General features: G+C 38.9%; 1 protein-coding gene and 4 pseudogenes across 2 annotated transcripts; 1 reads left to right on the top strand and 4 right to left on the bottom strand.

Annotated features, from left to right (window-relative positions):
• The window catches only part of LOC122358171, a 10,846-nt pseudogene extending 5,775 nt beyond the window's left edge, over positions 1 to 5,071 (bottom strand).
• A 716-nt stretch (positions 5,072 to 5,787) lies between these two features.
• LOC122358002 lies at positions 5,788 to 9,895 on the bottom strand (annotated as a pseudogene).
• Positions 9,896 to 10,855: 960 nt separating this feature from the next.
• Positions 10,856 to 14,814, top strand: LOC122358001 (annotated as a pseudogene).
• A 253-nt stretch (positions 14,815 to 15,067) lies between these two features.
• Positions 15,068 to 17,758, bottom strand: LOC122358295 (PRELI domain-containing protein 1, mitochondrial-like). Of its 2 annotated transcripts, none has more exons than XM_043258111.1 (6): positions 17,601 to 17,758; positions 16,855 to 16,973; positions 16,479 to 16,704; positions 16,217 to 16,330; positions 15,933 to 16,011; positions 15,068 to 15,830 (listed from the first exon to the last, which is right to left on the bottom strand). In XM_043258111.1, the coding sequence occupies exons 2-6, from the start codon at positions 16,941 to 16,943 to the stop codon at positions 15,709 to 15,711; spliced, it is 630 nt and encodes a 209-aa protein (XP_043114046.1). In that variant the 5' UTR covers positions 16,944 to 16,973; positions 17,601 to 17,758; the 3' UTR covers positions 15,068 to 15,708. The 2 variants fall into 2 exon arrangements, with proteins under 2 accessions (XP_043114046.1, XP_043114047.1); XM_043258112.1 differs by lacking the exon at positions 17,601 to 17,758 and adding an exon at positions 17,119 to 17,142.
• A 1,715-nt stretch (positions 17,759 to 19,473) lies between these two features.
• On the bottom strand, positions 19,474 to 22,625 carry LOC122358000 (annotated as a pseudogene).
• Positions 22,626 to 27,500: the final 4,875 nt, after the last annotated feature.

Below are 27,500 nucleotides of genomic sequence, written 5' to 3'. Positions count from 1 at the left end.
TTTTTTTTGAACATCATGCCAAGGCAGGCATTGGTGGGTAGTTGCTGGTGCTGAGGTGTTTTACATTACTGCTACAGCAGCATATCCCAACAACCACTGCATATTTTTGCATGTCTCTTTATCTAATACAACTGATTTAACTAAATGTTTTATGCATGGTTTCACCTGTGAGTCCATGGCTTCTTTGAAAGCTTGTTTGTATGTGACGCGATGGCTGTCAGCGCAGCCTCCTGGGCTCCGATGGCCTGCAGGGTAGTCTTAGCAGAGCTGCCCCAGACTGTCCTCAATCCAGCGGTCAGGTCTGATGCACACAAACACTTACACAGCGCATACAAATACATGAGTTAGGCACTAAAGTGGAGGCAGGAAAAAGGAGCAAAGACAAATTAGTATAAGGTAACCTATAAACCACTTCTTTATTAACTGGTTCAGACGCAGATTGTGTGGTCACCCACCTGCTAAAGCTTCCTGCTCAGCCTTATCCTGCTGAGCCAGTCGAGCGGACACTTCCTCCGCTGGCCTCTCACGCTGATTCAGGCTCCTTGCGATGATCATACGCTCTTCACCTACGCACACAAAAACACTCTTGAGCTATTCCAGTGCCATGGGAAATCATTTTTTCACCTAAACCAGATAAACACTGGGTGATGTGAAATGATGCCTTTGTCGTGACACCGTCTTCACTGGTTACATGCATAACTTAAAGAAGAACATCATCTGTGAACAAATCCAGGTCTTTTTAGTGAATCTAAAAACCTAAGCGTAAAGCCCTATTAGGACAGGACTAGTTTTAAAGGGGGTCGTTAGAGAACTGTTTGTTTCACAGATATACTTGACCGAATCTGCCATGTCTGTGTCTTATTCTTACAACCTTTGTGATAATTCCAGAGCAAATTACCTACTTTTTTTTTTTTTAGCAAACTCCAGCATCTTGAGAAAACGAATCCCTTCCAAATGCAATATGTGATTGCCGGTGAAATTATTTGTTTTGGGCAACGCGAAATTACCATAAATTAAAGAGCTAGCTCATGTAAACGTGTTAAGACTGGCTATTGTAATATCAGTTTTAGGTAAGATTACTCACTCAATAGGCCACCATTACCAAAATGAAACAATAAAAATACAATAGATAAACTAAAGTAACCACACATTAACATGGTTTTGTTGTACTAGCCATTTAGCTTCACATTGGTATTTGTGATTATACTTATTGTAATCAATCCGAATAATGCTCCGTCCCAAAATGGTATATGAAAATAGCAGACGTCAGGTGATCAGAATCGAAACTCACACGGTTTAGAAAAAGTCCTGTCGAATAGGGCTTTAGCGGTCAATGATCAATAATCTGAATCAGTTTTGGCAAGCCAAACTGATTTGTTCATTTTCAGATGAGTTTAGCATATTTGCCACAGGTCATTACATATGGAGATACGCTTTTGTTAGTTACTGGAAAAGAATACCGATTAGTAACATAGTAGTAGTAGTGAAGTAATGAACAGAACATGTTAGCGGTGAAAGACAGCAAAAGGGAACCAGAGGGTGTGAAGTTTGAGAAAGCATGCAGAGAGGACGCCTGACACGGATAACATCTGCACAACAACTGATGCGATGAGGAAAAACAGGCTGTGGATCAGTTGCAGGCAGAAGGTCGTGTGAACAATCCAGTGCTGACCTGCCGCCCCAGGGGCCAGGTGGGCTTTAGCGTCACTTGTACCCGGAGGCGGGGCACAGACGGCACCTAAGCTGATAGCCAAAATTATATGAGCTGCACTCTGCTGAGGCTTCTGCAACAACATTAGGACTCCGCCCAGAAATATAGATCACAGATCAGTGATCAAAGCGGCACAACTTAAAGTAAATTAACTAGCACTGCCTGTGATCATTTTATCATTTGCATATGGATATGATATGATTAGAAATTCGGCTGATGGTTTTAATTTTAACAGTGAAATGATGCATTCAGTATCTATATAGTAGGTGAAAAATTAATCGGCTGATGAGTAGTATGCCTGAATTAACAGCAAGCAAAAAGCACCCTGCTACTTAAGTCAGTATCACTTTACCATCCCATCAGGCCACGGTGGAGGAGTCATGACGGCAGCGTATCAATGCAACTGATGCTGGAATGTCATATGACATATGTGCACTTTGGGGATACTTAATTTCTAGTGAGGATCGTCGATTTGTTTACAGAGACCGTCTCTGCATTTAATAAAAAAATTAAGAGTTAATCTCGTCATTATACATCAATATCATTCTATTCTCCTATTTGATACAATCTGTATTGTTAAAAGCGCTGTATAAATGAAAGTGATTGATTGATGAACTATGTAAGTGCAGTTTTCATTCATATTACACACATTCAAACTATACTGACTGTATTATTATTTTAACCGTTACGTAGTTCATTCCTCTTTAAATGTAGTAACTACAGTATGTGACAGCATGTGGAGGTTGTTTTCCTTTGGTTTCACTGACCGTAAAATTGGGACAAAGACCAATAGCAAATATTTTTGTGACTAAGACTATGACAGCGAGATATATACAAGCCACAATGATAGGTAACAATTTTTCAATACTCAGCAGTGGCTGACAACCACAACCAGTTGGATAAGAGAAGTGCTGGTTCTGAAAATCTACAGTCATACCAACCTACATGTTACGTAATATGCATTAATACTTTCACTCTGGTATTATTATGAATGATAGCATTATGGATTCATCTGTATTAGTGGACCACTAAACAAAACTCTTAATTTAACCAATGCGTTAGGATGGTTTTTTCTTACAATGTGTAAAAATAATAATAATAGCCAATAGGTTTTGGTGCATGTGCCTGGACAGGCAGAAAGCTGTCAAACTTATTTTTACTTTACGGATACAGAAACATTTTATTAGAAGATCTGAAATATAATTGCGAAACGTTAAATCAATTTTTGGCATAATGCTGCAATTTCTAAATACACTGATCAGTGCATTACAGCAAGTACAATTAGCACAAGAGTGTGCAACAGAACAAGGGTAGGATCACAAATGTAAAATGAGTTTTTTTTGCACATGAAATTTCACTAATATGTCTGAAACTGTGAAATGTAATTGCTGCATATCTAAAACCTGATAGTGCCTGCACGTGAAGACATTTGTGAGTCTCGCTCACCCTCGAGCGTCTGTGGGGTTGGTGCCGGTGCTTCTTCTACAGGAGGTGGAGCTTCTACAGGTGCTGGAGCAGACTTCTTGGCTTTAGCTTTAGGCTGCTTGGACTCCTTAGATGCTTCTGACAATGAAGAGATTTGCAGGGGTTCGATCTTTCCCTATACATGAAAAACATATCTGAAATTACTTGACATCACTAAAAGGCATCATCTAAAGGCAAAAGAAGTAGACAGCTGCATAGATGAATCTGGTCTAAGAATAAAGGAAAAGTGAAAGTAACGCTTACTGGTTTCTTCTGTAAAGGGACGAATGGAGGAGGAGGCGGACCAAGTGCCATCTCAAACAGTTGATCCGAGTATGGAACGCTCTTCTCTATATTTGCACGAAACTTCGGGTCCCATTTGGCATAAAGGATCGTACCACCAAGGCCACCGACCGTTAAAAAGACTAGCTGCCACTATTTTCCCAGCAGTATTTCTGCAGAGTAAAAAGACCAAATTTAAGATGTGTAATTTGACCCCTTTTTTCACACACCAAATAAATAAGTCATCACTCAGGCATATCATTGTAAGCTTTGTGCTTTTAAGGTTAAACTTTCAGTTTGGTGTCATACCCAGAGTCTCCAGCCGTGGTGTATCTACGGCAGTGCTGCAATGGATGGGCCTTTACTTTACCACACACACATTGCTGCAGACAAACAAACAAACAAACAAATTGTAATCTCACATGCACTACAGCAAAATGTAATGCAAGGTACAGTATTAAAAGTAATACTTGCTTTTTACACTGATCACAACCACTGTTGTACATCAGTTTGTAATAAACAGCCATACTTTTCATGTTTCAATGATGTTCAGTGAAAACTTATTTTTCATTGTTGCTCTTTGACTTTAAAAACCAAACAAAAAAATGTTATTCTTAAAACACGTTGGATCAAGCATCGATTAAACACTAAACGAAACGACAAATGAATGAATGAACGGATGGCAAACAAACATTAGTTCGTTTCTTTAGTGCCTATAAGAAGACGGTGAAAGTTTAGCAGCTGTTAGACTTAGCATATCGATTATTCATTAGACTAATTAACATAAAAGCGCCACAGTACAAACGAAGGTATGGTTTGTGTGAGGAAACTTTCTGAACTTTTCAACGGCAAGGTCACGTCCTTCCATTGGACAAAACCACGACATAGTTAATGGTGTCTACAGAGTGTAGCGTTTTGATAAAATGCTGTACCTGAACAACATTTCAGTAAAACGCTATTAAATACAAATAAAGGCGAATTCATTAAAATGTAAGATTTTCAGACAGCTGTTAGCTAGGTTGGTTATCCGGTGACAGAAAATATGAATCATACACAGCCCGCCTATATTTACGCAAGCGCACATGCTGTCTTTTTATTAGTGGATGGAGGCGTCACTCTCTTAAATGTGAAACATCATTGGTTCGAAGAATCTGCCAATCACACTCTGACCGCCTCTTTCGACCCCACGTTACGACGTTGACGTACAGCAGCATTCTATCCTGGTGCACCACTTAAATTACAAACCTCAACAAATGAAACCATAAACTCATTAAGAAGTTTAGTTGAACATAATCACCGGTTAATTAAACAAACACTTCAGAGCCCATTAAAATCCGTAATTTTATGATACGCCTAAGAAACGTCGGGCCTCGCTGTGGGTCACTGAATGACCGTCCTAGCAGAATAAAACTTACCCGCGCTGCTGTGTGTGCCCCTTTCCAACAGACGCGCAGCATGCTTGCCTCTTCTGATTCTGGGTGTTGGATTTAAGACTACAAATATGCCACCAGTTTCAGCAAAACATTATAAAAGTGAGCAACCTCGACAGCAATGTTGCCCCGGCTCACTGTAGATTAGCTCCAGCACTGGTGCACGTAGTGACAGAGCAGCGCACGCGCGGTAGGCACACCCAACGTGATGCATACGTCACTAGTTCACGGAAAAGAAATATCCCATTTTAAAATTACTTAATTAAATTAAGAATTTAAATCATTATTCTTCAGTTAATATTTCTTTTCTCAAATTATTGAAAGCCTTTCATTGAGACATAGCTGCTGAGGTACATAGGTTACAATAGTAGCCAATGTAAAATACAACTAAGTGATCAAGTGTAATTATTTTTATTTTATTTGTTCATATTAATTTTGCATATTAAATGTCAATGAGACCACTTTTTCCGCCAAACTCTGTAAAAAAAAAAAGTAAAAATATATTTTTTTATCTTAGGTATCTTTGTTGCACTGTGTCATTATTTCCAGCACAAATAAGCACATTTCCCGAAAAATATTGCAAAATACCGTAGCTACATTCAAATGACTGCTATATTAAAAAATTATGTGACCCTGGACCACAAAACCATCCATAAGCGTCAGTTTTTGAAATTCACAATCTAAAAGCTGATAAGATTTAATATTTTGAAATATTAATGTGTGGTTTGTTAGGACAGCACAACATTTAGCTGAGATACAACTATTTGAAAATGTTAATATTTTAAATATTTATTTACACAATCTTTACCTAATATTCTAATGACTTTTAGTATAACAGAAAAATCTATCATTTTGACCCACACAATGTATTATTGGCTATTGCTACAATAATAAAATAAAAGCACCTCATTAATACCTGTAGTGTGTGCAATTCAATTTCTATATTTATATTAGAGTTTAAAATGTTAGTAAAAGAACAAACCTAAGGGAATCCACGTGTACCACTGGTGAAATTTGTTTTACTTTATTTAATTGAATGCAATTACAGGTTGCCGAATCACTTTTAAACTCTGACAAACAGCAGTCAAGGGGGTAAATCTTTTATTAGTGTTAGTGGCAAAACGCTGTTCAAAAAAATGACCAAACTAACATGCTCCAACAAGACAATAACTTAAATTGTAGATGGAGCCATCAAGAACTGCATGTCGTTGCCTAAGCCATTTTCAGTTGTGCACAGGGCAAGTTTTGTTATTTAAAGCTATTCGGTCTTGAAAAAAAAAAAAAAACAATTTATAATAATAATAATAATAATAATAATAATAATAATAATAATGACATGCCCAGTCGGTTAATCCTTTAAAGACTCGCAAGTCTTCAATTCCCCAATGACTTAGTAGTGTAGCTCAGTTTTAAACAGATTATTCACATTTGGAGACACACTGAACACAAGATGTAATTCTCAAGTACAGGAACATGGATTCTGCTACAACAGAATTTTTTTAAATCATATGCATTGAATTTATCATTCAGTATTTTATCATTTGCATAATTTAGCTTTCAAAATCTATTCTTTTTTAATCTAAGTACAAGGTATATGAAATCAAGTTTCTCCCCATTAAAAAAAAAAAAAAAAAAAAGATTGAAAAAATATCGGGAAAGATGAATTTAATAACTGCGCAAGTTAAAACCACCAACAAAATCCCAGGAGCCAATGTTATGAATCTACAGACTAAAGATGAACACATCAAGTCGTCTTGTTTTTTCTTTTTTTGTAATGAGTGCAAGAAGCAAGACGTAAACTAATTGGACGAGGACTATTCTGGTTCAAGCAGTTCAGTTGCATGTTGTCTTGTAGGTCTTTTCTTGTATGATGGCCACCGGCACACAGGGCAGCAGTGGCGTCCACCAGCTAGCCAGACCACGATGCACTGCTGGTGAAAAACATGGCTGCAAGGTAAACCCATTACAAGGCAATCCGCTTCAAAGTTCTCGAGACACACAACACACTCGGTGCAGTGGAGCATGCCACAAGGCCAATGGGACCAATCAGTGTCCTGTTCCTCTCCACCAGACCACGGCTCCTCTGACTTCGTTGCAGCCGAACCTCCATCGCTATTATCGTGAAGAGCTTGTGAACTGCAGCGATGCACTTCCTGCTCGCCGCTGGAGCCGCCATTTGGGTTAATCATAGTTTTTTGTCGGTTGTCTCGATCCATTCGGTTGAGCCCACCAGACTGAGCAAGTCTGAACTTCCAGGTGGGCAGGTTCTTGATGTAGTCTATTGGAACAAGCGGGCGAAGCCAGAGGTCTGGGAATGCCAATCTTTCCAAAAGGAAATTGGGATCGTCGTCCCAGTCTGACTCAAAGTTCTGGAATGAGGCAATAGGATGTACTAAGTAACTGGTGTACCAATCCCAAAGACTTGACAACCACTCTAGGTTGTTTGCATTTTGGTCTTCATTGCTACATCTTCTTTTCTTCTCAAAGTAATCAATGAGAAGGCCATGGGCTAGATAAGTGCTGAGGAAGAGGGCTGGATGAGAAGAGTAGAAGGTCCAGTCGGCCCGGACCCACGAGGCGATAGTAGTTGTGTCTGCGTAACGCAACAATTTCAGGCTGTACTCATAAAAGTTATCCAGGTACGGAAGCTGAAGAAATCAAGGATGGGCAACCAGGATATGATGAGTAAGGAATTATAAGTCCCTAGTGTACTGATTAAAACCACAAAGCGTTTTATCGTGGCTCCCTGCGTAATGAAAAGGTCCATCCAAGCCATTAGGTTGACCATAACCAAGCTCAAAATGAACAAGTCATTGACTTCTGGTTGTACGGACCGAAGAAACGCATCCATGGCATGCAAGGAAATGAATTCTCCGGTGGTATTGCCATATCTGTAGATGCCCTCTGGTGTCTTGAGAATGTACACGAGGCATTTGCTGCACTCCAATCTCATCCAGACAGGTGGTGTTGTCCCAGTTACGCACGTCCAACGAAGATAAACTCGATGCGCCCCGTAAATTTGATGCTGAGAGCTGAGAAAAATGCCGGTGGCTGAAGCAGTCTGGCAAACAAGAACATCTTCACTGGTTGCTTTTCCATCTGATACCAGTCTTCCATTAATTGCTCAGAGAAACGTATGGTTTTAATACACGAGGCAACGTCGCGCAGTCATCCATTTGAAGATGTGCTCCGTTTCGATCGTCTGCCACTGTACTCTTTCAACATGACCTTCCCTTTCGATGCGTTGGTCTGAGGGGACAGACATGATGAGGGTGGACTTCATCCAGCCCGTTTATGGCAATACCTGACAACAGGGAATAAAACTTTTTTTTCCCAGGCAATAACAACAACTGTGCTTTGAATGGGATTTAAAATATTTAAATGTATATGGAAATCCTGGTGACTGCGAAAACAATAATTACTTTACTTATGTAATGATATTACTTGTTAAGTTCACTTTTGGGTCGTTTTAGCCGTTTAGCATACAGCACATTTCAAACATGCCATTCTTGACTGATTAGCTCACAGGAATATGGCACGTACTTTCAGTGGTTACAGGTGCACTGTTGAACATAAGTTGAGTCTTTCCTACCTTGAGTCACTCGAGCAGTTGAAAGTGCCTGTCCGAATGCCAAACTGAGAAACTTTCTGTACCATTTTGCCCCAGTTGGCAGTGCTTAACAGTGGATTTCTATCTTGGGCTATTACCTAAGAGAAAATTTAATATTTTAAATATTATGTAAAAAACATTGCGTGTACAATTATATGCATAAATTCGGGATAATGACCAATAATGACATTGGCTGCAGCAACCGATACTAAATCCTGTTGGGCTCTGTGCTCACGCAAGCAGACGTCTTAATGTATGTGAGGACAAGACGGAGACATTACATTTCATTGAAATGAGTTGGCTGAGAAGGTTATGGTTTCAGTTTCTGTACCGCCTCACAATAGTTCATCTAAAAATGAAACTTCTTTAACCGTTGTCATGTCCTCATCTTATTCGAGCGTAACAAAATCATAACCAAAACATAAATACATTTTTTGGTGAACTACCCCTGTAAATTGAGATCTCGCATTTAGACATATATAGGATTAATACTAACCTGAACCAGCCAGATTCCATCTTTAGTGTCTTCCACTAATTCATAAAAGTGCATTTCTCCATTGAAAGTGGTGCTCGAGTCAGACGCCACTTGCTCCTTCTCATTCTTGAGAGCCGAGTAGAGCTCTCCTTGCATCAGCTCCCCTTCAAAAAGCAAACATTGCATTCATTTTTACGTCAGCGTATACGTGTCAATGAAAGCAAACGGCTTGTTTGGACATTTACCTGAGTTTTCAACCAGTTCCCTCACATCCCTCTTCTCTGCCAGGCCGGAGTATCCCAGACCACGACACTCCAGAATGGTTTTGAGTTTCTTGAAACTCAATGTCACCGGATCCACCAGCTGGGTGGCGAAAATTCCCGTCTCATACCATACGATGGCTTCAAAAAACCTAGCCAGGATGAATAACATGAAAAAATACAGGAGCAAAAAGAAGAGTTTCCACCACATTTTCTCACAGACGGAAGAGCTGTCGTTGTGATCTAGCTAATTTGCATTGAAAGTACAGTATTATGAGGCACTGGCGTTTTTTTATACGTCTCCAGTGAAACCGTCCATCAAACGACTTCCTAAGCAGGTAAGAATCGTTTCCATCGTATTATATAATGTGGAGGCAGAACGTCAAAACAGCTTCGGAAAAGGGACCTTCAGCAGCAGGCCAGTGTGTTTTGTCCCTCAGTGCCGCGCTCAAGAACTCACGCGACTAAACAAACCGCTATCTTCATTTAGAAACATTTACATCCCTGTCGCGTTTTCCTCCAAAAACCACGAAAACGATATTGTGTTTGCGATTCCCGAGAACGCTAATGTTTCTGTGCGCGTGAATAGTGTTTTCTGTAGGCTCTGGCTGATTATCAGCTGGTGCACATAACAAACTGACGTCACATCGATACTTCCGGTTCAAAAATTAGTTATAAATTAAAAAAGGCGCAAAAAACTCTTTCGCGTAAAATGTTAATATCAATGTGATGTGTTTTATTAATATTTGTTCGTTCACATATTGTTGTAAATATTTTGCTATTGTTTTTACACATTTTGTTTGTAGATCATTAAAGAAAGCGATTTAAGAGCTTTATATATTTTATACCTGCTTTCGTTTAATGTTTTGCAGGTTTTTAGTTTACATACTTTTAATTACATAGTATATTAATATAGTATTAACCTATATTACATAGTATTAATTTATATATATTTTTATTAAATTGTGTATTTTGAATTGTGAAGAGAGACTTGTTACCTGTTTTTATTTGCATTAAAAGTGTCACAAAATATAACCCCTCGGGATTTTGATTTGTTTTTGTTTGTTTTTTTTTTTTTTTTTTTTTTTTGTTTTTATCCTACATCTCATTTGCGAAATACAATATTTTGAAATTCACTTCAATCTGTTTGTTGCACCTTTATTCTAAGCTCAAGTGCACATGATAACAATGTCACAGTATTATCATCATGGTGAATTTATCATTATATCTCAACGTTGCATTATTTTAAATATGTTACTGAATCTGCATTTTAACAATAGATTTGCGGGACGCGTCACGCCACGTTTAGTAGTTAATTTAAAAATAATTAAATCGGTATTCAATAAATTGATTAACTGTTTAATATAACTGTTTAAAATATGTTTTGTATGTTCAATGTCTGTTTTTGTAATGTTCGTGAGAATCGCAAAGTGTCACAAAATAAAAGCCCGCATTTTGTCCAGGGCCAGTCAATTTCAACCAGTTAAATGAACTTTACGAACTTGGGTAAGATAATATTTACATCTAATGCAGTGCCAGTTGTCCTCGTCTTTAATTAAAGCTCCCATCAATAGTTTTAGCGCAAATACTAGTATAACCTGGGTTGTTTTGTGTCTGTTGAAGGGAGCGGTCGCGTCAGCGTGGAGGAGGGCGTGGCGTGACGCGTCTGACGCGTATGACGTGGCGAGCTGGATCAGCCGAACTCTCCTCTACACTTCAATAGATCAGTGTCTCTTGGCGCTTTCAAAATAACATTGTTTGTCAGAAATGGAGGTAAATACATGCAACATTCAAGTGCTTCTGCAGGCAGCTGAATATTTGGAGCGGAGGGAAAGAGGTATTAAACGCGTTATTTCTTTCACATTGTTTGCATTGAAACCGAAGCCGTTTTGGACAGTCCGCCGCTGTTTGCTTGTGTTTTGCACACATTCATTTATGTTTGCGCTTTTTATTTTCTCATACGGGCACCGAGTGCGTCTTCTTCTTCCGCAAAGGTTTGTTTGGGTGTTTGTAGAGTGATAAACATCGCTTTTAATGTTGATATTATTGTGTTTGGCTCGGTGACCTACATTTCAGTTCTGTATTGTACACAAAGGCGCGAAATCGTCATAGGTTTGAAAATGTAGCCGCTCTGCCCGTTATTCTGCTACAGTTACAGAGGTTCGACAAAGACGTCGCTTAAATCACTGGATACTTAGTTACTGTTGAAATCATAGATTTCAAAATTGCTGAATCGTTCGATGGCGCCAAAATCAGAAAGCGGTCAGCGCATACAGCTGATTTGATGAGATGCTGACATACAGCAAATATTTCCTGTGTCTGCTGTAGTGGAACCTTAATATTTCACTTTCTTTTTAGATTGAGAATCAGGAAACGGCCTTACGTCTCATGATTCTGTAGATATCCAAAATAACTTCTTTTTTTTATCTCGTACGTAAAGATCGCATATACAAAGGAAGCAGGCTGAGCTGTTAATCGCTCGTGTATTGTACATTTTCAGAGGCCGAGCACGGTTATGCCTCAGTGCTTCCATTCTCCAGTAAAGGAGTTACAGAGAAGAGGAAAAGCAGAAGTCAAAGAGTCATTCGCCCGGGAGCAGCAGGTGAGTGTAAGGTGCACAGACAAATGGTGTCCTCTTTTGGCCGTTATTTTGTTAACGGACCGACTCTGCATCTTCTGAAACGTTTATTTAAAAAAAGATGGTATACCACAGCGATCTTCTGCTTTGAATGAATGAATAAAAGGCATTTGCTTCAATTTAGGCTGCTTGAAGTGTTCATCCGAAAATGATAGCTGTTTTTACTCGCTATAGTGAACTGGCTAAATCAAGTTCATTCTTAATTCAGTTCTTTAACGTTCATCAGTTATGGAATGAGTAATTTTTTTATATATAAAGCAGCTTTGGAGAAAAACAGTGATGCCACGATGCAGCTCATTCCAGGATCTAGTTGCATCCCAATGTTCATACTGTCCATCCTAAATTCTATGTAATATTAGTAGAAGACTAATATAAAGACTAAGACTAGTCTAAATAGTTTACGCGACCAGCCCCAGTACTTATCAGTAGTGTCTGTTTAATCAAGTCATATTGCCAATATTAAGTGCTGAATTGATTATATTAAGTACTTTTTAACTGTAGGTCAGTCTAGCTATATGTAAATGTGTACAAAATGCATATCCACCCAGATCATATGCAAATAAACATGTATTTAATATGAATATGTGAAATGTTATGGTAAATAAAGCTATTTGTTCTTTTGTTTCAGGTCTGTTCACAATGAGTTGGAGAAACACAGGTATTTTTAAGTTTTATTGGCATTCTGTTGTTCGATTCAGCAATATCGCAATTGTTCTACATATCAGTATAGTCAGCAATTCAGCCCCTTCGGTGTGGGAGTGTAATGTTGTTCTCTGCGAATTAAAAAACATCACGCTTTAAAATGCTTTGCTCGCATACAAAGGAAAGGTCCCAGTGCTATTGGAACTCTGTTTAGCCAGTCAAATTTGACAAATTTAAGCTGGAGTGAAGTGAAATGCGTCTTTAGGGTTTTGCACGTAGGTAAATGATGTTTCGCTGCATGTGATTGTAGGAGAGCTCAGTTAAAACATTGTTTGGAGCAGCTGAAGGAGCAGGTTCCTCTGTCCTCTGATTCAGCTAGAAACACAACCCTCAATCTGCTCAGACAAGCACAGCTGCACATCAAGGTGAGCCAGATTGACCGTATTACTACGCATCTCATTAGTGTATACACGGTTATTGTGTATATGTGTACTTCGCCTTATAAAAGTCTATGCAGAAGGTTTAAAGGTGGTTGTTTATGTGCGCTTGCAGAAGCTGCAGGAACAGGATGAGCGTGCGAGCTGCTGAAGGATCGTCTGCGCTGGGAGCAGAGAGAACTGCGCCGGCTGGAGAAACTGCAGGGGTTCGGAGAGGATGCGCGAACGACAGCCTCGGCTCGGCTGTGTCCTCTGAGAGATCCGACTCTGAGAGAGGTGATCATCACACAGGCATTCAAATGTTTCTATTCAATTATTATTGTGACCGATAACCGACTTGGTTAAAACTACTCAATCAAAAAACTTTTTGAAAGCATTACTGAAGGTTTAATACACAAGTTATTAAAGCAGAGTTTTGGTTTGCAAGCCATGGGGAGTTGAGTAATGGGTGGTAGAGCAAACATTTACAGGGTTATTGATCATATTTGCTTGAAAATTGCAGAGGACGTTGAGATTGACGTGGAGAGCATGGTGTGGACGCTGGAGTCAGATAGTCTGGGCTCGTCACATGCTGGGGTGGACCACAGCTACTCTACCTCCGATCACAACTGGTTATGACTGTCCCAGATCTACAAACATCACAGAACGGTATAAAATGGATGGGGGACTTTACCATCATCATCATCATCATCATCACAGAACAGCCTTATGTTGCTGCCATTCTGAAACCATCAGCCGCAAACAACTTTTAAGCATGACTGGAATGATTTTGTGTAGAGTATTCTTTACACCAATGGCATTATGGTGCTCTAGTATGCTATACACTCATGAGATTCAAGTGTAACAATTTTGGTGATGCTTTATTTCCACAGAATAATTTTTTTTTTCTGGATTAGTTACGATCACGTACCTGTTAGTTGTCTACTATCCAGCTAATGAGCTTAACTTTAGGGTCAGCCTGCAGTACACACGGCTTGCACTTAATTGTTTAATATCCAGCTTATTTAATTCTGTTTTAACAGAGTTTTGATACATTGCACAAAGCATACGCATGAGCACTTGTGATGTCTCTTTAGGTGTGTTGTTTCTTTCAAGTTTGATAATGTGTGAAATTGCAATTTTTTTTTTTTTTTCTAATTGAAAAAATGGGGAGGCTAATTCAAAGGTTGTGGTGCTGCAATTCATAGGCCCAGAATGCTTTCCTTTTACAGCTAAACATTTGTTATTTGCTACTGGGTAAAGGTACCGTTGGCTTTAAAATGATTGTTATTGAACTACTATCAGCAACATTGTGACGTTTCATTTTTATGCACGTTTTATTGTGCTTTGGTTCGCTCCAGAGAATCAAAGTTGGTGCTATTAAAACACCCAAAAACAAGCTATTATGCTGAGCCCTAAGCGAGAAGCCTGAAAAACAGAAAGTAGTTTAGTGTTTTTCTTATTATATATTTTTATTTTTACAGTGGATTTTCAGCAGTCGAATCCCTTTTCCCCTTAACATGTGTTAGTCTGCTCATGTGAATCTTTTTTATGCATACTTTAAAACAGCTATTCAGTATGTTGGTAGTATTGACAAAATACATGGGCTGTATTTGCAAACTGTTCAGTATCTGCTCATATCAGTCATTTATGCAAACTATTATGAACATGCCTTTGTTTTTAGATGTTTGTACAGTAATTGTTAATGTACATCAAAATGTACATTGTATATACAGTTCTGAACACCAAATGCCTTATGAACTATTCGTATGTCATTGGACCAGGAACACCTTTGTATTTATGTCTCTCCTTGTATTCATATGTAGCATTTTATTATTTTTTACCAACATAAGCCTTTTGTACAAATAAATATTTTATGTATTTAATCTGACTTGTTAATATTGTTTTAGATACATTATTTTACCTACATATCAGATCCTAACCTTGCTGGTAATGCAATTAAAACGTCAAAACAGCCTAGCATTGTCTCAAATGTGAACATTTGAGTATTTAAATACTGTGCTTGGTTTAACTTCTCCAGAAAATATTAAATATGAAAAAAAAAAGGTAAAGCCTTTACAAAATTAACTGTTTATTCAAGTTCAATAGTGATTACAGTGGAAAAAAATGAGAACAAAGTCAAATAGAAAATATTTATTGGTAATACTTGATCAAACAATTAAGAGCTATAAAACAGTCTTTTCTCATTAAACAAATGCATTGAGTTCTTTCAGACATTCAACATCTGACATTGTTCAGTTACAAGTGTAAAAGTTGTCATCACCGCCCGTTCGCTGCAAACCTTTCTGGGACACGCTCTCGCATGCCAAAGACCATACTCCTCTGCAGAACTCTACACATCACGCCGGCAATGACTGCTGCAACGGTCAACCCATCAATGCAAAACTTCAAAGAAACAAAACAACATTGCTTAACAAGGCAGATTATAGACCTCAGCAAGTCTGAATAGAAAGATTCAGAGAGGCCACATTTTAAATACGTCAATAAAATCGGAGAAATTAAAAAAATTAATTTAGCAATCAAAAAAATACAATTAATGTAAAATCAAGAGCAGGCGGAGGATGTTGCTGTATTCAAGTTTACTGGAGAATTTCAGTCGAAGAGTACAGGGGCTCGCTAAATGCCAGACGGGCATGATTTGTTCATCTCAGCTCCTGGCTAAAGGCATGTCGCGTCCACGTCTGTGCCCTGTGTGACGGAACGGCACGGCCCTTTCCTGGAGTGCTGGGAGAGTCCGGACACTGCGCCACCTCCCGGCATCAGACATACTGCTTCTTTTGAGCTTGAGAGGCTAAATCTTTCGCCTTCTCCTTGGCGGCGAGTGCGGTCTCACGTGCCTTCACAGTTGCGGTTTCTGCCAGAGTGCGTGCGGGCATTTCACCTGAGCAGTAATGAGATCCAGCTTAAGTCGACCATGTTTACAACAAAGCTAATTAAACCATTAAGCTGCTACTGCATGCTTGAACTCTAGCTGGCACCTTACCTTGCATCTTAGCCAGGACGTACTCAAAGCCTTTCATAGTCTTCGTAACGTTGCTCTTAAACCGGGCGAGACCGAATTCCTGAAAAAGGAAAAAGTGCTTTGAAAAACGCTCCTTGCTACCAAGCGTTGTGGAAGTTCCAGTGAGGTAATTTAACAGCTGCTAGCTATAAACACCCTACAGGATCTTCTGAATCAACATAACGATCCAGGCTGCAGATCACACGCACGCTACTGTAATAAAACTTTCTTTGAGATCAACACAAGCACGTGCTGTTTAGGCTGACCTGAATAGCTCTGGAGAGACCGTACAGGTTGGAAGAAATCCAGGCCTCTCTCTTGATCTCAGTCCAGCCGTTGTTGTCAGGGTTCACTCTGTACACGCAACGCTCTTCAATACTCTACACACAGAAAACAAACACATAGTTAACCTCATGTCCAGTCAGGCCAGTTGATGATTAATCACAGCCAGTTCAGGAAAGCATTCTAATTAAACTATATTACAGATGTAAAATAATGACAAATCTAAACATTGTGGTGGCAGCCCACCATCACACGCGCGTGGCTGATGTTCCAGGTGAGAGTGGTCATGGTCCTGCCCTGAGGATCCACTACCGAGTCCTCAATGATGTAAGCCTTCTGTGCCATGTGAGCAGGCAGAAACTTCTCTGCCCAGCGAGGAGCTCTGCTCGTTTTGGTCAAGAGACGTCTGGAAATCAGACAGTTGTCCGGAGTGACTTCCCGAAATATGATGTCTTCGGTTAAAACATGATTACTGAGGAATACAAATACAGAAGTGATATAAAAAATTAAATAGCGGTTATAGAACTAAATAAGAACATAAACACATTTACAACAATTACGTATACTGCTGGAGCTGTAGGAGTGTATCTCCTAAGATGACAGATGTACATATTTGCAGTACCTGTAGGGGTTGGGGTATCTCTGCCAGAAAGCCAAAAACACTTGGTCCCACGAGCTCTTCAGAAAGCCCGCACAGCTGAAATACTTCATTGTTCCCTCTCAACCTGCCTGTGCTAAAAACTGCAACGAAGCACAAAAACAAGAACTACTTGATGGCCGAAGTATACAAGCTAAATAACATCTCGAAGACAGACACGAGGAAAGCCTTACTTGTGATAATGAAAAGATGTCAATTAATGACGGATAAGAAGCACGAGCTGCATACCTGAACATGTCAGCTGACCTGGAATATGCTAGTCGTGCCCAAAAACTTGCAGTTTTTTAATACTACGACAGTCAAAAAAATGCTTCGTCTTTGTTGAGACCATAACGTTCACCTCAGCCATGAAGACAAGCTTATGTGTTGATACTATGATGCCCGATATAGACATCTGACTGGATTTTATGATGGCAAAAAGCTGGTTTTTAACAAAATGGTGCCCAAAAATCCTAAACAGCTACATACGGCCGACATCAGATGATAACTTAATTTTTCACGTTTTAGAAACAGTAGCGGTCACAAGCAGTAAAAATGAAACACTGCGTTATAAAATATGGCTTTCACCTTTAACTTCAGCTTAACCTGAACAGCTGAATGAATGTCACGCACATCTGCTAACTTTAGCTCGCGGCTAGCGCATGTCTACTCTCTTCTTTGAATGAATGAACGAAAAACAACCATTGACATGAATGCGAATGAGGACTCACCAGCGTAAACACACCACGGGGCGCTTTGCGAGGTAATTTTCTCTATTCCTACATTTCGCGACCATCCGTGCGTCTGGTCTACATGACTGTACGTGACTAAAGAGAGGAAGGTCATGGTCACTTACGCCACTTCCGGAAGACCCTGCGCGCCACCTCGCCGTAAAGCTGATTCACGTGTACGTTGGCGTACCCTAACCATAATATTATTAATATATTATTACATACATTTAATGTGAATTCTAATCTAAATGCATACGTTAAGATCACGCATTTTGTGGGAAAAAACACTTAAGCACGTTCTGTCTGGGTGATCGTTTTCAGCGTCCTGCGCGCGATCTGTCTTTGAAAAGGTCCCATTTTTGAAGCACGTTCAAGCAGTCCACAAACGCGCTGCAAACACGCCTGATTACCAGAGCACTCGTGCAGCACTTATTTTTCCCAACAGAGGGAGCTGCGCCGCTAAGTAAAGTTATCAAAGAAGAAAGCAATGGGGTATGTTTGTAGCCAAAAATGCATTGTATAAAATGAGTGATTTTATCCCCCCCAATCATTAGCATATTAAGTAAAGATCATGTTTCATGGAAATATTTAGTAAATTTCTAGCGTAAATGTATTAAAAACGGCACAAAATGTATCAATCGAAAGCTTATTTATTCAGCTTTAAGATGAGGCGTCAATCTCAATTTCGAAAAATTGAAACTTATGACTTGTTTTGTTGTCCAGGGTCACCATAGTCTTCGCAGGAGTGTAAAACACAATAAATGTTACAGTAAAATGTCGATCGATCTATGCGTCAACAGGTTGTTTTGCAATAGAAGGGTTTTTTTTAATGTATGCAGATGAGGCATCAATCTCAATTTTGAAAAATGTACACTTATGACTTGTTTTGATGTCCAGGGTCACCGTAGTCTTCGCAGGAGTGTAAAACCGTGAAACACAATGAATGTTACAGTAAAATGATGATTGTTTTGCAATAGAAGCTTTTTTTTATGTATGAACATATGGACAGAACCAGCAATTTGGTCGTTGGGTCAAAACAGCCCAATTCTGTCCATACTTTACCCATTGCTGAGAAGTATTCTACCCAGTGCATGAATATGTTATATAACGTATAATTTCCTCCGTTTAATCATTTGTTTGTGTTCCATCAGGGTGATTCAAAAGAAGAACTGATGCTTTTTTTTGCTCGTTTTAACACTATACTCTTCTGGAAAATGCCTTTTGTCCAACAGAGGGCAGAAACTGGTTAGATTTATTCTATGCTAGTAGACACTAGCAAACTCAATTTGCACACAGGATTTGTTTATTACTGTTTTTAGAACAAATTGTGCTGTTTAGATTTCAATTGACTCTTGAGGAGAAATGGCTTTTTTAAATAGCCATGGCAATAGCCAATTTCCAATAAAACAAGACAAATGTATTTTTATAAACACACTAGGAACCGTTGTCTGGTATCTGTTTTATTCATATAGCTTACTGAATGTGGAACAAGAGGTTTGTGCCACGGATTATTATATTCTCTGAGGTTTCTCCCCTTGTGCACCTTGTGCGTACGCATAGAATAAATAAGTGATTACAGCATGAAAAACACTGAGTTTTATAGCAAAAAATGAATAATGCAGCAGCTGCAATGTGGATATATTGTTTTGTTTTCATGATCACTTCAGTCAAACGCTGGTGTGACGCAGATTATTTCAAATCTTTTTTGATATATGTTGTGTTGCCATGGTTTTGTCTTTCACTAAAGATTTTTAGATTTGATAAGAAGGCAGCGACCAAAAAAACATATAGCTTTAAGATATAGCTTTATTGTCCTTTCACGCCCTCCCTCCACCGCATTTTAGTTTTCTCATACATGTGTAAAAACGTCATATTCAATGACATCCTTTATTTCGTCCCACTGCCGCCACAGCATCAATTACATCAATTACATTAATTCTTCGCATACAAAGTACATGACAACCTTCACATCATACAGTATAAATACAATACGTGGCATAAAGCAATTGATTTACTTGATGCAAATTTACACAAAACCGTACGTGCAAGACATTTTCATCTTTGACAAATCACAAAACAGAACTCATCCAAGTCATACAACATACTCGAATATTTAAATTCACAACCAAACTGTTAATATAACTCAATAACAAAGACATTCGTGAGATGAACCGTTCATTTCTTGCATATCAATGCTAGAAGTGTGTTTCAAAACATAGTATGGTTATGTTCGAAAGTGTATAGTATTGGTGTGTCTCTATCAGCTCCCTATAGTTCAATGCACTCTTCCCTAAAAAAACTACGCGCTGTAAAAACATCATGCTCACTGTGCTCCCTTTCTGGAAATTATGAAGCTTGAGACATAAAATGCACCATCAACTAAAAATAGGAACATTCAATATAAGAGTGGAAAAGATTTTTTAGTACATTTCAGCATAAACACATCACTAGACTTGTAGTGAACACATATTGTTAACCTTCATGATATTAGCTGAAATTTTGAAATAACATGCATGTAAAATGTGACGCTCTACGCTAATGTACGGTGACATTGTACGTAGTCATGAAGCTGTAAATTGAGTATCACTATCAATATGCAGGCAGTGCCTGAGTGCATGATATATTGATTTACGAGCTTGGGAGCAATAGATCTGATTAAGACACACCCTATGTATATGTATATTATGCAAATTTCCCGTATGCTTGTACATTAACACCCAGAACTACATCTGCCAAAATGTGCAAAATACAACCGAACATTTGGATATTGTTTCCCAGAATGCAATATATGAACATATTTTTAACTATGATCAAGGTCGGGCCACATAGCTTTGGCACCAGATTTCTACAAAGCAATGGCAATTTCACATTTGCTTGACGTGTGTATTCTGATGACACACAAAAATAACATTTTCACCAATATTTTACCAGTGCAAGATACTGTTTTTAAGGGCTCTTAAAGCGTGAAATGGACTTTATGTAACAGCTCAAAATAGTCATTGGTGAAGTGTATGCAATTGTGTACGCACTTCAATCAGAGCTGTTATGAGACCGTTTCATATGGCCCCTGAGCGATTTGAACTAAACTGAGCTGGACAATGACATCACTGAATCAACTACGAACTGGCTTCAAACGAAAAATGAAGTGCTTTAACTGGAAAATGAACTGTTTTCCTAAAGCCGCTTTGACAAACTGTATTGTATAAAGCATTATATCGATATAGGTGACTTGACTTCACTTCAGTCACATGATATTTATGGCTTAGTTGATTGAAAAATTCTGTGGCCCCATGAGCAACGATGGCAGATTTTAAATCATGTCCTTCCAGTAGGTCCTGCTCCAGCCGTGCAAAAGCCATAAAGCTGTATGGGAAAGCTAATAAGTAGTTTTCTCCAAATCCTATAAGAGTGATCAGTCACATGCCATTTTCAGCTTAGGTGATAAAATGTTTCCAGAGCTGAAAGTCTATCAGCATCATCCAGGCTATCTCCTAACATTATCAATAAGAGTTTTACACAAGGCCGACGATTAATAGACACCACTTGTGTCCATGCAGACCTAAAGGCACACCATGAGGAAAATCTGCTTTTCGCTATACAGTATATGTAATGCTAGTTTAAGTTAAATTAATTGGGGTTCTTGAAGAAGATCCTCATAATGATCTAATATAGTTTTCAGCAGTAACAATAAATATATATTTTTTTATTCCATGGTTTCTTTATAAATATGGTGACTACCCAACCATGTCATCAAAGTAAAAAGTCAGTTATCTACCGTATTTATTATCCTAACCCAATTATTATCTTATTATTTTACCCCAATGAGACTTCAGCTCCATCGTACCTGCACTGTACATAACGTGCATTAAGCAGGCTCCTGCAGACAGAGGAAGACTCCGTCTTCATGATTAAACAGCAGTTACGGGCTGACCATCATTGTAGCCATTCACAATCATCCCCCTCAAAGATCGAGTCCTGAAGGACCCATCAGGGTAGATGGTGTCTGGCTTGTGCTCACAGCGGAAGAACATGAGAAAGCCATTCCTGTAGTTCTGGTTCATCCAGCCATATAGCAATGGGTTAACAAATGTTGAGCACATTGCCACAATGTGAAACAGAGTATAAATGAGTTTGTATTCTTTGAACTTGAGGATCAAGTCGAGATCACTAGCCAGCTGAAACATGTGGAAGGGAAGCCAGCAAACAGCGAAGACCACGACCACCAGCGCCAGCATCTTTGTAGTCTTCTTCCGTCGGCCGATGCCATCGCTGCGGTTTGAAGGGCTGACGTGGTTCTTCAGTTTGATCCAGATGCACACATAAGCATAGCTGATAATCGCCAAAGGGACAACATACTGCAGGAGAAGCATCGATAAACTGTAGATGACGGCGTCCCGGTTGGTGCCGTTGGGCCATTTCTCGGAGCAAACTGCGATCCGCAAGTCAATGTACGGGATTTCCTCCTGGCGATACTCTCGGAAGATAGCCAGCGGGCCAGCCAATATGGCAGCAAATGCCCAGGTCAGGCCGATAATGATGAAACTGGTGCACCTATTGAGATCGCTGGCCAAGGTGGAAGACGATACACCTGTAGCGCTCTAGAGCAATGACCGTTAGGGTGAGAATGGACACATGGACACTGAGAGCTTGGCTGTAAGGCACCATATGGCACATCACTGCTCCAAATTTCCATTCATCCAACAACGTGTAAACCAGCGTGAAGGGCAAACACACCGTGTCCACCATCAGGTCAGCCAAAGCCAGATTAGCAATGAAATAGTTTGTGACTGTGCGCATGTTTCTGTACAGAATGATCATGTAAATCACCAGGGTGTTACCCACAAGTCCTAGCAGGATTATAAGCGAGTATGCAAAGATTAGAGATATTTGGACACTCAGGTGTTTGGTGATGTCATCCACAAAAACTGGTTTGTAAGTGTTCACGCTGTCATTTCCCAGGCTGGCCTCCGGACTTCCATCGTAGACAGTGTCCTCGGTTCCATTGGCTAGATCTGACGGGCCCATTTTAACCGAGGGTACGACATCAACCTGTCAAACAGACAAAAGTACAAACAGTTGCCAATGGCAGTTTTGATTTATTCAAAAATATTTCATGAATTGACTGTACCACTTCTATAAAAAATCTGTGTTTGATTTCTGAATTAAAGATGTAATAAAATTACAATACCATAAGAAAATGCACAATATTTGGCATATGAAATTAGCAGTAAATTCTATGCGCTAAGTGGAATTAGCACTAGAAGATATGTGTGCTTACTGCAAATAATACAAGATAATGTATTATTTAGTACACTTGACAACACATCAAATGTTACTGCCTTTACAGCATGTTAGCCAAAATCTACAGCACTGCTTTTGTTGCCATATGTTTTTTTTTATTTTTTATTTTATTTTGCACAGGTCAACCAGACAATGGTGGGCGTTGGAAGTAGTCTTAATAGCCTTATCATTATAACCAATTTTAAGCAACATGTGCGAAGGTGATGTTTAGTCAGTATATGAGTAGCGTGTTTTTTTGTCATTACATCTTGGTACATATATGGCAGCTGTTATTCCTTTCGGTGATTCACATTTCGTTGCACACGTTCAATTATAAATGTACGCCAGAGATCTCTTTCTCAGCATGGAAGCTAAATGATGACTTCTTTTCTTTTGTATGCTCAGTTGGAGTAGAAGTGAAAGCGATGCATGCTCTGGATGAGACATGCACACCTGATGAAATATGTAGCATACGCATCTACTGAAGAAGGTAAATCATAATATATCATAACAGCACTGCAAGGCATATAACTGAGAGCCTGACATCATTAGGCTGAAAAATGAGCTTGTATTGGACATTTTAAACAGCCATATTTGTTTTTATATGATTTTATTTCTTTTCATCACGTTCAATTAAAGCTATTATTGAAAAACGACTAATATAATATCCATTTAATGCTTGGCTATCATCACGATTTTGCTAGCAGAATATTTGACCATATTTAATTACAAAAAGGTTAACGAGGCCCTTTCCTGCTCATAAGAGACGGATCGAGCTTCATTAAAATCCAATTTACAGGCTGCTCAAAGCAAGACACTTCGGTGCTTTATTTCTAAGAACGATTTGAGCTCATGAGCACATTTAGAAGTGCCTATTGTCATTTAAGCTGATTATATGACACAAACTGTATGGACAGCTTTTTGCTCAAGGGAAAAGGAAAATTGCCAATAAAGACTTTGGTATCTTAGGTCATTTAGAAATTGAAAACAAAAACACTGCTCTAATGTGGTCTTCTCTCCTCCAAAGATGACACAGTTTTTGCAGGACACTCAATCTTTCAGGGTGCATTGAATTAAAAAAAGCAAACTAGGTTGTAACATTGTTTTTAGCTGATGGGTGTATTTCTATCGTTCCTTACAAAGTATTGCCTCCATTTTTACGGGCTATCTACAAGCAGCTAAGAGCTTTGAATGTGCGTCCAAAAGGGTTTTTGGCCATAAAAATAAATGTCTTTTTCTGCTTGGCTTTATAATATAACCAATTTGCTACCAGGCTTTAAAGTCAATGTAACAAATGCAAAACCACGGCTAAAATATAGCCTGAACGGTTGCGTGGCTATTGATTAATATTACAAAACATGAAAACAAGGTCAATCTTAATTTCATGTCGACTTCAAGTGACAAGAGAAGACATTGTGAATTTACAGTAGGGTGTGCTTTTATTATTTCTGTTCACGTCCTGAACATTTTTTTTTAGAGTTTGTCCTCCAGAGACACAAGCAAGACGCTATTCATCAAAAGGTCATATCCTTAAGACACATGGCCTTTCCTTTTCAGTGTTCATTCATTTGGACAAGTCATCGACTATGTGCTGAATATGACCGTGACATTCACTTATTTCTAACAGATCAAGACCAGAAACGGAACGATGTTATCTCTCTCTGCATTTGTATTAACTCTTTTCAGAAGGCTTTCTGTGATTAGACAAAGTTTTACCTTAATGAATATCAAGTTGGAAAACTGCATTCTGAGATAAAAAAACAATGGAAAAATTCAGCCATCGCTCTTCAAGCCAAAATTTCCACTACTTTTTCCTATAGACTGTTCTCTTGCTGCCGGTTTGTGTGTGTGTGTGTGTGTGTGTGTGTGTGTGTGTGTGTGTGTGTGTGTGTGTGTGTGTGTGTAAACAGGAATCAAAACAAATAAAAGGCTATAGGGTCTGTCGATTGTCTCCCTCAAATGTCCCCATGATTCAGGTTTACTGTCATTATGATATTCTGCAGGGATGCCTGACCTCACCATCAATAACAACTCTTGGAAGCCCCATTAATGACGTGCTAACTCATCACGAGGACCGCTCTTAGTCGCCAGGTACTCGTCCAGCTGATGTAATCAAATGCTTTATGATTGCATTGCTGCAACTATAAAACAACACTGGAGGAGCTATACGTAACATAAATAATAAAATGACACGATAGATGTGCATAAGATCTGTTACGCTGGGGTTTTATAAACACATAACAGATCTCTCAACAATCAAAGGCAAAAAGTTGACAAAATTCTGAATTCAGGAACTGGCTCCCTTTCAGCTCGTTGGAGTTCAAAGTGAATTGGCCAGCATCCCCACAGGATGTTGAATTGGAATGACAGGAAGAGAAATTTATTGAAATGCACTGCAAAGAACGATGCCTGTTCTCTGATCATTCAAAATACATTAGACATCCTTTCATATCTCTAGATCATGTCTGATAAGTTAACACAGCCAAAGCAAAACATATAATGCCACGCAGCGTTGCAAAATGTAATGCATTTAGGCTAACAGAGGTGCATTTTATTTTAATTACAGTTATATTAATATATTAAATATTATATTAGGCTTTTAAGATTTCATTGAACATGAAAATATAAAAAGTATATATATATATATATATATATATATATATATATATATATATATATATATATATATATATATATATATATAGTTTCATTAAATATGTAATAAATACAAATGTGAGTTTGTTTACATAGAGTATACTTTATACTGATGGCTATATTTTGATCGCCTTGAGGTAAAAAAAAATGTATGCTATTTTCTTACACAAAACATATAGAAACCAAGTATGCATTATTTAGGTGGCATTTCATGCCTGGATATTAATATCATTATACTGCTCGCAATATCTCACATGTTAGTGGTAATTCACACTAAAAATGGAATGTGTTATTGAAAAGCGCACATAAAGCTGTTTCGTGAATTTCAAAGAAATTCATTGCGTCTTAATTCGTAAGAGCAAATTAGAATTAATATCCTGACGCGCACAGCCTTTTTACAGACACCCGCCACGTGCCGTATTTCACTGAAAACACACATTTCTCCATCCTACTGAATAGCCCATTACAGAAGACCTAAAACAGCGAACAATGCACTCACCTTATATATCAGACATCAGCCCTGTAATAACCGGATGATAGCGCGGCACGCGCGGTAAAGTTCGCGCGACAGCTTCACGCTACTATCCCCCTCAGGACCAGCTTCAGTCTCGGAAACAACACACAAGCATAGCGTATTACATGCGCACATCCATGGTGCTTTTTTCAAAGCAACCCACCAGCTGCAGGGCGAGTGAACTTTAGAGTGCACGAACAGGCTGTGGTAGGAACCGCTCTAGTGGAAGGATCTGTCCATGCTGATGTGACGCTCTTCTATACACCGATCAAATCAAATGAGATTTTGATGTGTCATGATATATGCATTAAGACCCGTGGAACATTGTCTGACAGTTGAATTGGGATGACAGGCGTAGCTGTGTTTCAGTAATGAATATCACCCAGAGTGCTAATTATAACACCCCTGGCCCCTTTTAGGGCGTTTTATCAATCCTACTCAAGAATAACTGAAACTTTCAAACCGATAGCATACAGTGATTTCTAGTGTTTGGAGTACCACTGAAGCATGCAGTCTTTGTCCCAGTATCTGCGCGGGAATTTTGCTGTGTGTAAATGTGGGTGAGCAGAGCCAGGTGCTTTCTTCTGCAGAGGTTCTGACCTGTGTGTGGAGATCTCAGTCACACCTGAGACGCTGCTAAAAACCATGCACCCAGATGTGTTACAGCTATTTACAGGATGTACATTTACTGGATATGAAATGGTACGGACAGGCCATAAGGTTTTAATGGCACACGTGGGAATGTTCATTTATCTCTATTTTGCTAATTAAGCAAAAGAGTGAGTATAGCTGTCGTACTTTTTACTTTTGTGAAAGATAACAAAAAATGTAACACCTTACCCTGTATGGATACACCTTGCCCTTAAAGAAAACTACTAGGTCCTGGAAGCTTTTCACATAAAACCAGTAGTAAAATCTATTTGGTATGCTTTTTGCTGTATGATGTTTTCTCTTTTTTATGTAAAAGCTATAAATATAAATATGGCAATATTGATTTAAAAAAAAAAAAACTTTTGTGTTATTATTGGCAGATCTTGGCAATAATGGGGTCCATTGAGTTTCCAGGCTTAAAAGTTGCATTGCTGAAAAGTAAAAGGGTAGCTATGTTAAGTGAAAGGAAACACTTTTATGTATCAAGTATTATTAGCTGAATTCACAAAACATGCAACTTTGCCCCAACAGATGGACATTTATCAGCGTCTGTGTCTGGTAATTATTTGTTTCTGTTCCATCATGTGTTTAAAAGGAACGCACTGAGCTGGAAGAAGAGTCCTAGAAAGTAAACCGAAAGCAGTATTCACACGCTGAAGATCTCACAGTGTGACTGACAGGAATACAGAGAGTCTCCACGTGAGAAACCAAACAAAACAGAAAGGGTAAGTTATATCGATGATTTATTAAATGACTTCTGGTCTGTTTCGCAGTATTCGTGTTGCTGTGTTTAGCCGTGT

Source organism: Puntigrus tetrazona, chromosome 14 (genome assembly GCF_018831695.1).
Source record: "Puntigrus tetrazona isolate hp1 chromosome 14, ASM1883169v1, whole genome shotgun sequence".
NCBI lineage: Eukaryota > Metazoa > Chordata > Actinopteri > Cypriniformes > Cyprinidae > Puntigrus > Puntigrus tetrazona.
The sequence above is the reverse complement of the archived record's forward strand: the minus strand, read 5'-3'. Positions and strand labels throughout refer to the sequence as shown.